Source organism: Neopsephotus bourkii, unplaced genomic scaffold (assembly GCF_033783945.1).
Source record: "Neopsephotus bourkii isolate Nb327-2 ecotype Australia unplaced genomic scaffold, CSIRO-AGI_Nbou_v1 NB_690, whole genome shotgun sequence".
In the NCBI taxonomy this organism is placed as follows: Eukaryota; Metazoa; Chordata; class Aves; order Psittaciformes; family Psittacidae; genus Neopsephotus; species Neopsephotus bourkii.
Genome location: NW_026901189.1, coordinates 1,526,138 through 1,545,053, shown reverse-complemented (window position 1 = coordinate 1,545,053; position 18,916 = coordinate 1,526,138). Strand labels below are relative to the sequence as shown.

General features: G+C 39.6%; 1 protein-coding gene across 9 annotated transcripts in view; it reads right to left on the bottom strand.

Moving 5' to 3' along the window:
- ABCC9 (ATP binding cassette subfamily C member 9) overlaps positions 1-18,916 on the bottom strand; it is a 74,313-nt gene that overhangs the window by 36,797 nt on the left and 18,600 nt on the right. For all 9 annotated transcript variants that reach the window (XM_061353629.1, XM_061353632.1, XM_061353634.1 and 6 more), the window contains 9 exons: positions 15,522-15,686; positions 13,845-14,000; positions 11,017-11,151; positions 7,411-7,573; positions 6,751-6,791; positions 6,101-6,243; positions 3,876-3,984; positions 2,377-2,487; positions 1,346-1,418 (listed from right to left, as the gene is read on the bottom strand). In XM_061353629.1, coding sequence (XP_061209613.1) covers positions 1,346-1,418; positions 2,377-2,487; positions 3,876-3,984; positions 6,101-6,243; positions 6,751-6,791; positions 7,411-7,573; positions 11,017-11,151; positions 13,845-14,000; positions 15,522-15,686 — 1,096 coding nt within the window. The remainder of the gene's footprint in view (positions 1-1,345; positions 1,419-2,376; positions 2,488-3,875; positions 3,985-6,100; positions 6,244-6,750; positions 6,792-7,410; positions 7,574-11,016; positions 11,152-13,844; positions 14,001-15,521; positions 15,687-18,916) is intronic.

The window sequence follows — 18,916 nt, the reverse complement described above, 5'->3', positions numbered from 1 at the left end:
TTATCCAGTCTGGGGTTGCATGTAAATTTGGGGCAATCTAATAAAAGTGACCAAAACTGAAAGAAGATCCATTGCTCTCTTCTGGTTTGCTGTACTCCTCCTTTTCTCCCACACCACCTTCCTATTGCAATAGTACTTCTCAGATATTCCCAAAAACTAATTCCCAACTCACTAACTGTGCTAGCTAGTGCATTTGCCAGGTAAGCTTCTTGCCGGCTAGGGAGTTATAGGTCTTATTCCTTCCAAAGGAGGAAATCTCTCAGACTGGTGCATCCAGATTGGGTACCCATGGCTTTAGATAATAATTCCTTCAAGCAAAGACCTTCTGCTGGTGTCGTATGGGGCACTGGGCCAGCACAAAGAAGTGTTCATATATTTCTAGGATACCTAATGCTACAGTAAAAGAAGTGATACAGACTTCGGGATTATTTAGTACTTATATTACATCTAAAATGTGTCAACCTAAAGTAGTAAGATGTTTTAAAACTAAGCACTTGATAAGACATAAAAATAACAGACTATTTAATAACATGATATATCAACAGGTAGGAATTCTACAGCATTAATAATGACTACCACCACCACTACCACCACAATAAGAAATAATAATTGCTACTTTTCACATTTGCTATGCAAGTCTTCCAAACCAAATAATTGTTTTGTAAACCTGTGGAGCTCCTAGGTAATAGAGGATGCAAGAAAATACAGGAACTCGGCTGGAAAAAGATACATTCTTTGAAAGAGAAAATAATTGAGGATTTCTTGACAGACAAACTGCATGAGGCTCAAAGAATTTTCTGAGATTAAAACAGTTATGAACTGAGAGACTGTAATGTTGAAGAATGGTAGGAGAAGTATAATACGAGTTCTCCGTCCTTGTGCATGCACTGGTAGCCACTGCTGGAAACAAAATACTGAATTAGATGGACCCTTGGTTTGAATGAGTCTGGAGCTCTCCCTCTTTTTTTTTTTAGTCTATTAAAAATAATATTTTTTTATAACCATCTTTTTGATATTTATTCTTACTTGACTTTGTTCCAGCTATTATAAAAACTATAAAAACTATATAGGCATATAAAAATGTAATTTTTTGCTTATTTATAATACTTTAGTTATTCTATTATATATATTATGGATCAATATTGTATATATATTATGGGTCATAGCTATATGACTAATAAAATTCATGATCTTGTATACATTTTTAACAATTTTTTCTTATAAAAATCTTAATGCATGGTTTTGTGTTTCGCACAACATCAAGGAATGGGATTAGTAACAATTTAATATTACATATTTCATGATTGAGGTATGCATATCATGCATATATAGGTATATATCCTACCTGTTGGTATTCTAATGTTTATGTTGGACAGTGTCGCTAAACCACTTCCCCATGAAAAGTACCCATTGGTCACCTACAAAACAGTTACCATAAGTCAGTTACACTAACACATGAGGAAAATGAAAAAAAGATCATTTAGTTTGGATTCAAAATATGTTACTAAAATAAATCTGTGCTTAATAGATGTGGTGAGGTAGGCTTATAAACAAAACCAAACCCAAAGTTAGGTCAGTAAAGATTGCAAGACCCAGAAAAGTTTGTGAATGTTATGTACACAAGTATATATACTGTATGAAACACAATAAAGGGATGATCTTGAGCTGAACTATTTTTACCAAATATTTTCATTCTGTCAAGTGTAGAATAATGATCATAAGACCTCACAGGTGATAATATAAATAGCATAGCTTATCAAGGAATGAATCACTCTGCATATTGCAATATATAGTCACTTGTGAATGTATTCTAAAAATACAAATAGAATATTCACAAGGTTTAGGCTGGACATAAGTAAAATGTTCCCTAGTGGACCCTCCCCTTTTTGTGCAAACTTCCTGACAGGGCCATGAAACATTCTTTGCACAGAGCACATATATGGGGAAAAGTTGGCCAACATGACTTAAAATACTGTCATAATAAATGACACCTCAATAATAATTGTCAAAAAATGACTCAAAAGTTTTGTCTTGGTTTTAAGAGTGAAAGAGCAGTGCATGGAGGGAAAGTAAAAAAAAAGTGTATTAATTTCCGCATTTCAGATTGTCTAGGTTTGGTTCCTTTTGTTCCTCTGATAATGCCTCTTTGTTTCCTGAGAAGACAGGGAATATCTATAAAGACCTCATCAGCAGCCAATTTTTCTCACTTAATTTTTTGCCAAACTGCTAATTTATTTAGGGGCTTGTTCATACAATGGGCAACTTGCCTCTGGAAGAATAGCACCATCTGTTCAACTATCTGTTGGGCACTATCTGGTACTGTGCAGAGGGACCTACTCCTTGTAAAGAACGAGACAATATTTTCAGTGTTACCACCTTGATTGCGATATCGTCTATCTCCACAGGATGTGTTTGCTTCCTTGTTGGCTGTTCATAGCTTTCAAGCTGATACCTTAAGGGCTGCCTCCTGTTGATGGCCTTGGTGTGCTACATAGGGAAATGAAGAAAGGAGAAAAGTTGGAATTCTCAGGAGAGTATAGCATTTGGTTTCCAATAAAACAAACAATCCGTTCCCTTTCTTACCACCATTCTAGGTCAGAAGAAGAAACCAGTGCTTTTCAGCATCTGTGATAATAAAGACACACTACTGTGATGCACATAGGGTAATGCTCTAAACACTTTTACTGAAGCACAGGAAATATCTGATTTTTGGTTTTCCATGCATAACCATCCCAAACTTCAGCTTTCTCATCCTCCTCAAACCGCTAGGTAAGTCTGCCCCACCTGAGGTATCTCCAAACAAAACTGTGTCAGTAAAAGTGTAATGACATGCAGTTACCAGTTTGGTTATTGCAAGCAGAATAGCTACAGGAGCAAGAAGCATATCAAATTAGCTTGTGCAGAGTACCTCACTAATGCATAATAGTGATTATGGAACTAGCTCGTTCAGAGCTACCTGTGGTATTCATGAGTGCTACTGTATTGAGCTAAATTAGTGTAATCTTAGTGATTCTTTATAGCTGGGCTGTATACAGTGATTGATTTAACCTTGACAAATATTACCTTTAGTTTTCCCTCTCCTCATCATCTAGACTTTGTCTCTCTCTGTATGGCTAAGCAAAAGGTGGACAAGAGTAATAAAAGAAATGCTGAAACAGTTTAATTTTTGTTCCCTTTATTATAATTGCTGACCCAGAAAAACAATATTTCGGGTTTGTAAACTAATTTAATTCACTACAAAATAAAACTTACTTTGTGCTAATCCTTTCTTTCTGTTGCTGTCTACAAGTTTCAGTCACATTTAAATGTATGTAATCAGATGGAAACAGGTGAAATATCTAGTTTAAGAAAAATGTCAAAATGAAAAAAAAACCCCAGCTTTTCCCAAATCATCTCTCTTTGGTTATTTCCCCCTTCAGATTTTACTCACAATTCACTGTATGTCTAGCAATCCAGAAAAAGAATTTTGGAATTAATTCCTATTTCACAAAGTTTGGTGTTGTTTTTCCCACCTCCACCTCTGAAATTCCCAAAGTAGGAATTGGTCCTACCTAAAGATGCTCAACGTATGATGGGTTGCACTGGTATAAACCCCATCAGTTTATGATCACAGGAAATGCATGAATTTGAACCATGTGCAAATGTGTTGGTGTGTTATGGGTTTTTTATAACTACTGGCACTTCAGCAATGCTTACATGTGTTTGGGGGACCCTTCATGTCATAGAAAATCAGAGATCCTGACAAAGGAGGCAAAACTGGTTTATATTAAGAGTCAGACTAAAAGCCAAAACTCACAAGCCCTATCAGCTTGGCCAGTGGCCTTGTATATATGGCCTCTTTGCTTTGAAATTCGGTGTCATAAATCAGAACTTACAAGTCCTGTGTGCTTCTTACAGGATTCATAAGCTACAGAGCTGTCCCCGCCTCTCCAGCTGTCATCTCCAATCTCATCACTCAGGAGAAACTCATTCAACTTCTGTACACTTGAAAGAAAACAGGACAGTGAGTTAAATAAACCCAGGTTTCCATGAGTACATTTCCATTTTTGTGCAGTTCAGGCAGTAGGACATATCAGAAATGGTCCAAAAGAAGTTCATCGGACTGGACTGTCTGCCACCCTGATGGCAAGTGACAATTTATTTCTGTGGAGGAAGGACACATGAAAATAATTAAACATCATACTGGTAGCTGGGAATGAAGAGGAGAGCTAGTCATGCTAGTGGCACTAGAGCTCTGTGGATATGATTTCCACTTTGGCAGACTTATCTCTCTGTGCCTTTCTCAGGACTACACACAGTCATGATTCATAACTGAGTCATTCACCCACTTACATCCTCTGAAAATGACAATGCACTAGGTGCATCCTGAACATAACTTTTGCACAGCTCAGAACAGCCATGGCCAGCCTTGGAGAAATGCAGCAAGAGCTCTTTTGCCTCCTTCTTAAAACTGTCATTGGGAAATACAGCACACAGGTTCAATTCATTCTTTATCGCAAAAAGATAGACCGTCTTTCCTTTGTTGAAAGGAAAATTTATATGTCTAACTCCCATACAGAATTTCAGTCTTAAATAAGTGTGTCAAGCAATAATTTATTCTTGTAGAAGATGAGAGACCTTGTTCTGATCATCTGCGTAAGAAGACATCAGCCATTACTTTGCATCTGAATGACCTAAGAAGCTTTTATGGTGTTAGAACTACTCTTTAACATAAAATGGAGATTCTGACCAAAGTGTAAGCACCTAATCATAACACAAATGAGTGCATAAGTCATATGTATGTCTTTGATTAATGACACAGCCATGGGGTGGCCAAGCATGCATCCTTCTTTCTTTATGTGGGGGACATGATGTTCCTGGGAGAAAGGTGTTAGGAAATAAATTTGCAAAGAGTAATGTTTGTTTTGGCAAATATGGTCTTAGGGGTGGCCAGCAGTGTTAAGGAAAATGTACACACCATTTTGATATGAGGACCATGCTAAACATAGTGCATAGTGCATAGGCTGGGAGGATTTATGAAGGAGCATTGAGATTTTACACTAATCAGAAATCATTTTAAACCTAGAGAAAATGTTTTCTGTGGCCCTGCTGCTGCTTTGATAAAACTAAACCATATTTAATTATATATATTTCTTTAAAGTGAGTGTGATGCCCACAAATGACAGCTGTGGAGACTGATGTCCCCATGACTGCTATTTGTTATTATTGTTACCCACCAAAACCATGCAGTGGCAGCTGCAATGCAATACCTTGCCAATGTCCCTCAGTCTTGGCAAAAAGGAACTGTTCCTGGGTGAGAAGATTAGTTCTGTTTTTATGTCCTGCTAGTCCCTGGCATCTGACACATTAATACCAGTCAGGTGTCAGTTTGTGCCTCATGGGGCATCCTGGCAGTGTGTGTGTCTACATAACTGCCCCATGACCATCAGCCGTTCCATACAGACCTCTGATGCAACAGCCAAAAGTCTGAAATTTGACTTACTACCAACCAGCTCCCTTGACGTTAACTGCTCTACAGCCCAGCACACAGGAAGTTGTTTTGTTGGGCTGTTTGCAGAAATAAATGCCTGGAACATACTTGTTTCTGATGAAGCAACACGTTTCACGGTTCTATTTTGTTGTTTGGTTTGGTTTTTTTTTTAGATCTTTTCCACTTTGTGCTGTCCTGTCAAGCAGATCTCTAACCTCACAGATGAAACTCCCAAATATCTGCTTTGCTATGTTTCCTCTCCTGCATCTCTTTCCTGTCATTCAGGGGAAAGGAATTTCACCTGTAAGAGAAGTCCTGTGTGGTTCAATTTCTTTTGATTAATTCATCCTCCATTGTCCAATGTTCCTCCACCCACTCTGTTTCCTAAAAAAGTCCATGCTAGTGCTAGAATAGGCGAATGTGGTAAATATGAACTCAGGACAATACCAAACTCTCCCTTAAAGCCCAATTCACCCTTTGTGGAGGTAGATAAGAGTTAAGCTAGTTGCTCTTCCTTGAAGCAGCAAGGCCAGTCTTGCAGGTAGAAACAACCTTTGTCTCTAACACCTTCCCTGTTCTATTACTGAACATAAGCACCCAAGAGTTGGAGAAATTAGAAGGGCCTCTTACCTTATGATAGCCTTGACAGCAAAGCGAACCACCGTGGAGAGCAGGAACAGTGGTGTGACCAGGATGTGAAACAATGAGAGTGATGCAAAGGCCTGGGCAGGCTGCAGTGGCTTCTCATTGGTATACGCATAAGTCACAAAGGTCTGTCACATCAGGAAAAGAGCATGTCAGGATAAGGACTCCTGAAAAAGATGGACTAGGACAGTAAGCAAAACATTTTACCCAACTAAGGCTAATAATAATATACCAATTTATTGGGAATCCCAGTAAACTGAAGATAAAGGTGTCTTCTATTAAAGTGAAAGAGATTTTAAAAATTTGACAGTGATTTCAAGAGATTTACACATTTAAGAATGAAAAAAATTTCTTTGTAAACATCTGTAATTGACTTCAGGGTTTAGAGGAAACACACAACCCATAATAATCATTAAGAATCTAATAAATCGTACAGGTTTTTTCACAGATGCAGAACTATGGTCATATTTCATCCAATTCTGGTATATGCTCTCAGCATATTCTGAGTAATGCCCTCAGAATTTGGTCTATGAAGACTCCTTGCTGACCAGCATACCATAGTTCTTCTAGTTCATTAGGCTGAGGTTTAAATATGGCCCTTTTTATAAGAAAAAGTGAAAACCCCCATATCTTACTGCAAGAACAGCTGCTATTGGTATGGCTGCATTCATAAATACTGTGAAAGAGAAATAAAAAAAGGATCAGATAATATGGAATAAGAGAAAACAGTTGTACAATTAGTTGAAAAATCCAATTATTTTCAATTCAAATAACCGAAGCTCCCAAAGGAAAACTGCTCTGCAGGAAGAAGCTTCCTTCCATGACAGAAATCTTAAACACACAAACAAACAAACACAGGAATTATCTCATTTGCATACTTTAGTGAACTGGGATAAAAAGTTTTATGTGTGCACAATTATTACGCAACACAACCAAAAGATTACCCTCTCAGCTTTTCTACATTTCAGAAAGTACAATATATTTCAGACACTGATTTATCTTTGCTGTAATCAGAGCTGCTAATATTATCTGGAGTCACCTTACTATAAAGAAACTCATTGCTGTAATGTCGTAATGAAGGTGACAGAAAACTTGCTACTGAACGATCACAAGACATGCTCTGTATTTTCAAGTTCCTTTGGCATATATTAGTCATGACTTTTTATTTTAATAACATTACACACAAAAAAAATAGTGTCATAGACACAGCTGTATCTCGCTTTAGTTGAAGTCAGAAGGAATGCTGACATGAAGAACTGAATCCATTTCTGAGCACTAAAAACATAGTTACTTACTGGACAGAGATGTGTGAAGTGCAAAGGTTTTGAGACTGGTGAGTTCCTTCATTCTCGTTTCTTCCACACTAGTACAAAATATGTGCTCCCACGCATATAGCTTCAATAACTTAATGCCTTTCAATATCTCATTGGTTTTCTTTAATCTCTCAGTAGAATAGTCCTTAATTTCAAAAGAAAACAAGGATAAGGCATTGGTTTGTAGTTTTAATGAAATGCTTTTTTCCCTTCTGTTGTAAAATTCATTTGTTTGTGATTTTGTATAGCCTTTCAGTTGCCATACTGAGTAAAACAATATAAAATTCCATGTTCTTTGGAGATACTAAAATGCTTACAATCATAAGGGGAAATAAAGTGATCCTGTTCTGAAAAGAAAAATAAAACAAATCTTCTGAATCCTTCAAATAGAGGAAAAAACTCAGGGAGGTGGATTATTAAGTCAATGATGTCTGCAACAATAGACAGAAGACTACATGTGTGTAATTGCTGATACAAGATCCATTCTGGGATTCATAAAACAGGTAATTAAAATAAGTGAGATGTTTATTGGAGAGGGACTTTTTACAGGGGCATGTAGTGACAGGACAAGTGGGAATGGCTTTAGGCTGACAGAGGGGAGATTTAGATTAGGCATTAGGAAAAAATTCTTAATGTGAGGGTGGTGAGGCGCTGGCACAGGTTGCCCAGAGAAGCTGTGGCTGCTCCATCCTGGCAGCGTTTTTGAGGAACCTGGTCTAGTGCAAGGTTTTGGTAAAATCATAATCCAAAAGATGTTATGAGTCAGAGGAATTTAGAAAAGAGCAAAAAAAAGATTCAGAGTACGTCTCAAATTATGCAAAGATAGATCCTTTGTTGGTATAAATTGGCACAACTCAACAGTACCTAAGTGTGCTGAAGATTAAATCCATGTCTAGAATCACAGAATCATAGAATCATTTAGGTTGGAAAACACTCTTAAGTTCATGCAGTCCAACCGCTAACTTAGCACTGCCAAGTGCACTACTAAACCACGTCACTGACACATCTATCTTTTAACTACGGCAGCCTGTTCCAATGCTTGACAGCCCTTTTGATGAAGAAATTTGTTCTAATATCCAATCTAAACCTCCCCTTGGCACAGCTTGAGGCCACATATGTATAATTTGCTTACTGAATATTAAGATAAAAAGGACCTTTAAATATTTGACAACTCAAACATCAAAGGTTGATTTAAAAAAGTTCAAGGGTTGTGAGAATAAAGTTAAAAATTAGACAAAGTACCAGAAAACATTTCTAATGGGTGAACTAAATTAGACAACAACATAAACTTACAGTACTCAAGAGCTTTTTCAAATACATGGCAGATAAAACTAACACCAGAGGCAATGTAGGCCCGCTGATGAACGGGGCGGGTGCCCTGGTGACAGAAGATACAGAGATGGCAGAGTTACTGAATGCCTTCTTTGTCTCTGTCTACTCTGCCGGAGGCAGTCCTGAAGAGCCCTGGACCGCTGAGACCTCGGATGAAGATAGGTCAACGGAGCGGTCTGCCTTAGTCGATGAGGAATGGGTTAAAGATCAGTTGAGCAATCTGGACATCCATAAATCCATGGGTCCAGATGGGATGCACCCGCGGGTGCTGAGGGAACTGGCTGAGGTCATTGCTAGACCGCTCTCCATCATCTTTACCAAGTCTTGGGAAACGGGAGAGGTGCCTGAGGACTGGAGGAAAGCAAATGTCACTCCTGTCTTCAAAAAGGGCAAGAAGGAGGACCTGGGTAACTATAGACCGGTTAGCCTCACCTCCATTCCTGGGAAAGTGATGGAACACCTTATCCTTGGTGCCATCTTAAGGCATATCAAGGATAAGAGGGTTATGAGGGGCAGTCAACATGGCTTCACCAAGGGGAAGTCATGCTTGACCAATCTCGTAGCCTTTTATGAGGAAATAACACGGTGGATGGATGATGGCAGAGCGGTGGATGTGGTCTACCTTGACTTCAGCAAAGCGTTTGACACGGTCTCCCACAGCATCCTCGCAGCTAAATTGAGGAAATGTGGTCTGGATGATCGGGTAGTGAGGTGGACTGTGAACTGGCTGAAGGAGAGAAGCCAGAGAGTTGTAGTCTATGGGGCAGAGTCTAGTTGGAGGCCTGTAACTAGTGGAGTGCCTCAAGGGTCGGTTCTGGGACCAGTATTATTTAATATATTCATCAATGATTTAGATAAGGGAATTGAGTGTACTATCAGCAAGTTTGCTGATGACACTAAGCTGGGAGGAGTGGCCGACACGCCAGAAGGCTGTGCTGCCATCCAGAGAGACCTGGACAGGCTGGAGGGTTGGGCGGGGAATAACTTGATGAAATATAACAAGGGAAAGTGTAGAGTCCTGCATCTGGGCAGGAACAACCCCAGGTTCCAGTATAGATTGGGGAACGACCTGTTAGAGAGCAGTGTAGGGGAGAGGGACCTGGGGGTCCTGGTGGACGACAGGGTGACCATGAGCCGACACTGTGCCCTTGTGGCCAAGAAGGCCAATGGCATCCTGGGGTGTATTAGAAGGGGGGTGGTTAGTAGGTCGAGAGAGGTCCTCCTTCCCCTCTACTCTGCCCTGGTGAGACCTCATCTGGAATATTGTGTCCAGTTCTGGGCCCCTCAGTTTAAGAAGGACAGGGACCTGCTGGAGAGAGTCCAGCGCAGGGCAACTAAGATGATTAAGGGAGTGGAGCATCTCCCTTATGAGGAAAGACTGAGGGAGCTGGGTCTCTATAGTTTGGAGAAGAGGAGATTGAGGGGTGACCTTATTAGTGTATATAAATATATAAAGGGGGAGTGTCATGAGGATGGAGCCAGGCTCTTCTCAGTGGCAAACAATGAAAGGACAAGGGGAAATGGGTACAAATTGGAACACAAGAGGTTCCACTTAAACCTGAGAAGAAACTTCTTCTCAGTGAGGGTGACGGAACACTGGAACAGGCTGCCCAGGGAGGTTGTGGAATCTCCTTCTTTGGAGACATTCAAGACCCGCCTGGACACGTTCCTGTGTAACCTTATCTAGGTGCTCCTGCTCCTGTAGGGGGATTGGACTAGATGATCTTTTGAGGTCCCTTCCAATCTCTAACATACTATGATACTGTGATACTGTCATGTACAATAGATATTAATCCAGCAGTATCAGCTGATTTTTAGAGCACCAAAGCTTGGGGTGAGAGCATAAAGTCTTTAGCCATTTTAGGGGGCGGTTGTACACATTCCCTAGTAATGTCCTCCTATAATTTATCAGTCATATATACTGTTTCCTAACATTATATGAAATACCACATCTGATTGTGGGAGTAACACCCTTCCATGGAATTGAATTGAGATGAAACTGTGCTATCTGGGTGAAAAATACTCTCCGTAAAGAAGGCAGGTCAATGCTTTTTTTTCACATTCTTGTCTGACAAATGTTTGGAAGAAAGAGATAACCAGAGGAAAACAGAGAGGGAGAGACGACAAGATTAAGAGATGGCCTGCCCAAGCCTCCACAGTGAATGTTCCCTAACAACAAGAACAGAATCCAGAACTCCTGTTTCCCTGTTCTCTGTCATTTCTGGATGACAAATGTCACTGAAATAATTTACTTACAAGGGTGCTCTTCTGAGCCTCAGCCAACTTTGTAGCTATGAAGTACTGTATTGGAGCTAACAGTACAATGACAGCAGCACCCACCAAGGCACTCACTCCGAGTAAATTATAGAGTAGAATTACACCCATTATTATCTGTGAAGAAAAAAACAACATGGGAAAAAAATACGGATTTCAGTATGCCAGAATTATAGCAAGAAAAAATATTTGTTATTCTAATAAACAGTTAGATAATTCCAGGGAATGAGCTGAGCCCATACTTCAGAAGGTCATATTTGGAAAGTGTGGGAAATTAACCCAGAAGCCTTTATTTTTGACATTAACTGCATAGTTTGTGTTACTGCCTAGTAGTTCTAATTCCAGATAAGGTTTCCACAGAACTAAAAGGGCACTAAAATGATGGTGCTTTGCCCAGGGCATTTTACAGTATCACTGGCCTCAAGTCTTATTTACATGAGAGCTCCTTACATCACTCTGGAAGTATTCAAAGGTCTTAGGACTGCCGTGAATCACAGCTGCATTCTGTTGTATTGGTTCTCTTGCAACTGGAGACAGAGGCACATCTAAGACAGGCACTAAAGCACAAAGCAGATGTGCAGGGAGTGACACAAACCTGAACTTGGTCATCATTGCCATGTAGCTCTGTGGGAAAATACCAAGATGCTAGCTTAGCCCTGCAAAGAGCTTAGGAACACTTCCCACAAAGGTTTACCTGGGAATGGCTCTGATGAAACTACTGTGATTTTGGTTTCCAAGTTAATGCAAGCTATACTAAACAACTATTTTTATTAAAAGCTCCATTTTGTGGTACAGAGATGTCCTCAGTGATAACAGGGCATAGAGAACTAGTTCCCTATTTTTTATTTTATTTTTACTAACTTTTAAGTCAGTTCTGTCTTTAAACTTGCCTTATTATACTATATCAGAAATAAGGATCAGTAGAGTTCAACATTTCAAAATCACTATTAGCTTTTCAGGTTTCTGTAATGTAAATTAGCATACCTAGATGCCATTTTCTTGGCAGAATAATAAAAGGTTACAAGTAGCAATTTGTACTTGTGTAAACTGAAGCCTTTCCTGGGGGACTGATCCTGTAATGTATTTTTCCTCTTGGTACACAATTTATTTTCAAAGAAAGATACAGATATATATGTGTATATATATGTAAATAATACTATATATATATATATATGCCATATATTTTCTTAGATTCACCCCAATCTTCAGCAGGCTATGGCTATATTTGACCACACTGGATGGATATAAGTTCAGTATTTGCTACAAGCTGTTCTGCTGCTAAACGGTGGAATATTCCTTGAAGCTCAGCTCCTTTGCATAAGGCAAGACAGGACAGTCCTATCACCCTTTCCAGAGTGGTATAGTTATAATCCAGCTCATATTTACCAAAAGTTAGTTTCTACCCTTCTTTTTCCAAAAAACAGCCAATTGAGTTTATCAGGCAGAAAGACATATTACCACAAAATCAGTGTCATTGATATCAGCTACATGGTATTTTGAGAAGGAAGAAGTAAGTATTCACCTTTCAATTTTATTGTTGGAAAAGAGGTGTAAGGTAATTGCTATGATTAAGAGCTAAAGAGCAGAAGGAGCCCTGTATAGCCACTGATGGTCATTCACTAAAATGCACTCAAAAGGTGCAAATTCATGGGTGAATCATTAGAAGCTTCCTCAAGACAGTGTTTTATAGTAGTGGTAAGGAAGGCCATTACTTTTCTACAGTAGCTGGGGGCAGAAATTTCATTGAAGAGACAAATGAGGGGTGAATTCAATTTTTCACTAACCACAGCAAACAAACCACCCGTTCACTGAATAACATTCAAAGTATTAACATCAACAGTTCCAGATAAACCTGGATGTAAAACAGTGACTTAAAACAAAACCCTCTGTATTATTTTTAACTTCCTCTACTATGTAATCTTTTTAGTCTTTTTCTCCAGAAATTGTTTTGTGACTCTCTAAACCCTACCTGATCCATTAGTAATAGTAATATTAGTAATAGTAATATTGCTATTAGAATAAATTACTGATACAGTTTCAGGAATTTCAGCAAAACAAATCTACTATAAGAGTGGGTTCTATCCCTTTTTAAACTTGTATAATGTCAGCAGGATCACCCATAACTAAAGACCATGCCAATCCCACCCCAAAATGAAGATGCTACAGGAGCCTAAGCATCATGGAAAATCAGCATGGCTTAGGTCACTACATCATTTAGAACTTCTGAAGGCTCCTTTCAGGCTAATAATCTTTACCTTTCCTTCCCACAGATCTGCCTGCAGATCTTTCCCAGCCTGGTTAAGAACCAGACCTTTATAGTAAGTAAGCTTGTTTAGATGAGAGCTCCTCTGAGCATTTTGTGCAGTGCATTGTCAGTGCTCCAGTCAGTCACTAAGCAGGATTCAATGGCTCTTCACTCCTACCATAAAACTCAGTTACAAGTGGGCACTGCAAATGCGATATTTAGTGCTGGGCAGATGCCTGTGCTGCTGCCATGTGGCAGATGGCTTTTGGCAGAAGTGGAAGAAATGTGAGACAAGAAAGAATGACAGGTCATTATTCTTAAAGTCACATCACACCCGTGACATGGAAATCCTGTTCACAAAGATCCTTTCTCTTCACTGGCCCTCAGAGAGACACTCCCAGCCCTTGGAGGAGATGTTGGGCCACATTTCTGCTTGTTATTTTTCCTCACAAATGAGTGTGAAGTGCAGGTTCCCCTCTGTTTTTTGTAGTATTCTCACGGACATATGCTCTTTTCAACAAGGCTGGAGGATCTTTGAAATCAGCCCCTTACTTTGATGCTCTACCTGAACAGGCATTGCCCACAGATTGGGGCACAGGAACAAGAACCACATTAATTGATTTGTTTCTATGGCAACCAAGTTATTGATTTGTCCCAGCGTCATCTCTCCCATGGACAAGTTGGATGTAGAAAGCCTCAGGATCTTATTATATATCATTGCCTGCAGGGAAGGAATAAAATGGAAGATATGAAAATGATGCAATTATAAATTATAAAACAACAGTAGCAGCAGGACATTTTGAACTGTGGCATCAGTCTTCACCTAAGAAAGCCCTTCTCCCAGTCTCTCACCTGAGACAGAGAGAGATGGAGATAGAGCAAGAGAAAGCACAAGAGAGAGAACTGACTTTTAAAAACTCCAGTTCCTCTTAAAAGGTTTGTTGCTTAACACAGACCTAAAACAGAAAAAAATGACAACAAAACATCAAAATTTAGGAGGCAGGGCAAAGATTTTTTTTAACAAACATTTGGTGAGCCTGCTTTTCTATGACATGGTCTGTCAAAGAGATCCTTGTTTCCAATATGACAGTTAAACTCATGTTATGAAATTCTGATCAGGGTAGGTATGTATTCCTTTGGGTTTCTCTCCTTTACCTATTTCCATAAAATAGGAACCTAACAGGGTTGAAAATTAAACAGGACTTCTACCTACCAGAATATTCAAGATAAATATTGTGAGCCCAGTTTGCAGCTATGACCAAAATATCAAACACTGAAGCTTCAAGGAAGTTTTTAGAAATAATTTTTTTGGTTCTGTTTTGCCCAAGAACAAGGTAGATCCCGTTGAATTAATCAGAAATGCCTACAGACTGTGATGAATTACATCAGCTGCATATGGTCATAAGAATCCGCATTTTGTTAAGAGGGAACCACAAAAGCACAAGGAAAGTTTGTGCTATGTACTTTGGGAGGAGGCAGAAAATGTTTGAAACAGCTACATGAATCAAAGTGAGCACTAAGCTAAAAAGAAGCTTCCACACTGAAATGATACTCCTATGGTTAGTTACATCTGGCAAAGCATCAGTTCCAGCTTCTATTTTGCACACAGCGCTACTGCTGTCTGTGGAGTTTGGTCTGTGGAGATACCTGGTACAACCCACACACATGCTGAGCTGGAGCTGCTGGGTTAATGGGTGCTGGTTTTGGAGACAGTTTTGCAGATGAATCGCTCCTGTCCCATCTCACAGGGCTCGGTGCAAAAGGGCATAAATACTCAGGATCATCACTCATGATACATGGACCATGTTCTCATAAAACATAGCTCAGCCAAGGTACTCTGCAGATGACTCTGTCCACAGTCCGCAGAATTAACCTCATAAGCAAATGAGCAAAGCAGATGCCAGAGCCAAAACAACTATTTTTATATACCTAATGTCATCTGTTATGTTCTTATATGCACAGAGTGAGTATTACTTCAACATGTAAGTATGATGGGCTTAATTTTTAGCAAAAGGAATTGCTGGCATCAGTTTTGCTATGCCAGTAATACTACTTTTCTCTATAAAAATACATAGTTTTTGTATAAAAATACATACAGATTTCTGTATAAAAATACAGTACATAACTTCTCTTAAACAACTGTTAACAAAGTCTTCAGATAAAGAACAGGACAAATGAAAGTACAAAGCTGAAGCTATTATTAGTGAATTTCTTTGCAGATCATGGGAACATATTTGCTCACCAGTAAAGCACCTCGTAGGTTGATGCCAGTTTCTGTAGTCACATAATAGGATGCCTGTAGGAATGTCCTCTGCAAGATAAGGGCCAGGAAGAGAAGAACTGCTAAAACATAAACATTTCTGAGGAATTCCTCAGAGGAAAGATATGAATTTGAAGGATCCTTCACCTGAAAAGATAGGAAAAAATTCCCAGGCTGAAAGTCAAAAAACACAGCACTGCACCAGCTACTAAGAAGAAGAAAAATGACTGCTATAGCTGAACCCAGGACAGTGGCATAGGAGGGATTGCATATCCTTGAGACACTGGAAATTCAGTTATACAATTATAAAATATTGATGGTATTATGGGAAAGTTAAAGAAGTAAGATTTTTCACTCTCTATGTATCAAAATCATTTGAATACAAAATACATACTCTATGCATGTTAAAAGACTTGGAACTTTACTTTTAGCAGTTATAAAATGAATTTTTTATAGCAGGAAAGTGATAATGAGATCACTATGTCTGCCTTATCTTTAGCTTCGACATCAAATTCTGATGATTTCTGGATGCTTTGTAGGATGGAAATGCTTCTAAGTAGAAAATAAACCTCATTCCACCTGCACCACAAAGAAACTGCAAGACAATATTTATTACTATATGTGATTAATTACTTATATTACATTTGCATACTGTGTAAACAATACCTTACAGAATTATAATCTGGAATTCTGAATAAAATAAGAATATATATGCCAGTACTCCCCACAAAATAAGGTTTAAATGCCTCAGCGGGGCAAAAAACCCCCACCAAACAAACAACTTTATTTGTTTTAATTTTCTGATATTTATGTTCACTGTTCTGCTCTGTTTCAGGCAGAAAATGAACTAAACTACTGCAAGGAACGCTGTTCCTTTGGTATTTCCGATCCAGCTGGAAGCAGGATATACAAAAATTCTTTAAAAAAGAAAAAAGGAAAGAAGGATAAACCCTGTTCTACTGAAAACTGAAATACCTAGCCTGATTCTGAGATGAAAGGTTTGGGAAGCAAGCCATTACCCGCCCTCTTGAAGATTCCTTCATCTCTCTGGATTACTGTCAGCCATCATGAGCCTGCAGGCAGAAGAGAGGTGCTCCAAGCCATCCAGGCTCAGGCTCACTGCAGTGGCCCCAGCCTCTCCTCACCCCACGCTCTTCCCTCTGCCACAGGCAGCTGACACCCAAAAGGTGTGTATAAGCACCCAGCAGTTTTTTCAAAAGGTCCAATGTCTGTAAAACACCTAAATCCCACCGAAATAATACAATTAAACAGCTCAATCAGCCCAACTCCTTAAAAATGAGGTTGCTTAAGTGCATGATTGGTCAGATAAACATTTGAAAACTCTTTTTGTAATGTTCTGCTGCATCTGACTTCCCCATGTGTACACAGTGGGGATATCAATAATAAAATGATATTTGCAGATACCTCAATATATAGAGAGTTCTCATGTACTAAGGGGGAATAAACATAAAATTAAATTAATTCATATAAATTGAAATTAGACATAACTTAAAGGAGAAATGCATAATAGCAAGAGCAACCAAGAGAAAGATTGTCAAAATCCATAAATTAAAAGCAAATGTATTCTGAAATGTATCCAAGAGAAACAGCGACTGTCACCAAGCCAAGCTCTTGGAGTACTTTCAAGTTTTCCAGTGATTTTAATCTTCCCTTTAGATAGTGTTGATTAAAACTTACCCCCCCCCCCCCACATTAAAACCAATACTCTGAAGACTACAAAAGATAAAGGAAGCTGTCAAGGTGCAGATTCCTAAATCTGAGACTGAGAATTTATAGCTTTTTATGCTAAAATAACTCGTTTCCTGTACATGCAAAACCTCACTATTTTTGAAGCCAAAATACACACTTTGCCTTTTAGCTCTGTGGCTCAAATCCGATACATAGAAGTTCAAAGATGATAAAAAGCTTTATTTGATAAGCTGCACAATTAAACTCTCTTTCAGTGCAATGGCTGAGTATATCTAAAGCCAAATTCAGACCATCAGTCAAGAAAATGAATGTCAGGAGTCAGCAGCCAGAGGAAGATATTTGGATAGTGATGATAGTGAAATGCTTTATCTGGAGGGGAAAATGTTATTCCATTACATACCTATCTGCTCATTCAAATACAAAGCACTTACTGCATAAAGCATACAGTCCTGTTTCTGTGTCAGAAGACAGATGTAGGAAAATTTCTTCATCATAGAATAGTTAGGGTTGGAAAGGACCTTAAGATCATCAAGTTCCAATCCCCCTGCCATGGGCAGGGACACCTCGCCTAAACTATATCACCCAAGGCCTCGTCCAACCTGGCCTTGAACACTGCCAGGGTTGGAGCATTCACAACCTCCTTGGGCAACCTATTCCAGTGCCTCACAACCCTAACAGGAAAGAATTTCCTCCTTATATCCAGTCTAAACTTCCCCTGTTTAAGTTTTAACCCATTACACCTTGTCCTGTCGCTACAGTCCCTAATGAAGAGTCCATCCCCAGCATCCCTATATGCCCCCTTCAGGTACTGGAAGGCTGCTATGAGGTCTCCACGCAGCCTTCTCTTCTCCAGGCTGAACAGTCCCAACTTTCCCAGCCGATCTTCATATGAGAGGTGCTCCAGTCCCCTAATCATTCTCATCGCCCTCCTCTGGACTTGTTCCAACAGATCCATGTCCTTTTTACGTTGAGGACACCAGAACTGTACACAATACTCCAAGTGAGGTCTCACGAGAGCAGAATAAAGGGGCAGGATCACCTCCTTCAACCTGCCGGTCACGCTCCTTTTGATGCAGCCCAGGATACGGTTGGCTTTCTAGGCTGCAAGCTCACACTGCTGGCTCATGTTCATTTTCTCATCGATCAACACTCCCAAGTCCTTCTCCGCAGGGCTGCTCTGAATCTCTTCTCTGCCTAGCCTGTAGCTGTGCTTGGGATTGCTCCGACCCAGGTGTAGGACCTTGCACTTGGAATGGTTAAACTTCATGAGGCTGGCATCAGCCCACCTCACAAGTGTGTCAAGGTCCCTCTGGATGGCATTCCTTCCCTCCAGCGTATCAACCAAACCACACAGCTTGGTGTCACTGGCAAACTTGCTGAGGGCGCACTCAATCCCACTGTCCATGTCAGCGACAAAGATGTTGAACAAGACCGGTCCCACCACCGATCCCTGAGGGACACCACTCGTTACTGGTCTCCAGCCGGACATTGAGCCATTGACCACAATGTCCTCTCTGCTGTCAGCTAGTAAAATAATTTTACCTGTGTATTTTCACTAGCTACTACTGGGATAGAACTAGGGCAGTTCTGTGTCAGATACTTGCTCAGTGCTCAGAGATCTCTCAAAAATCAATCTCAGTGAAACCTGAAATGAACTGTGAGCTATC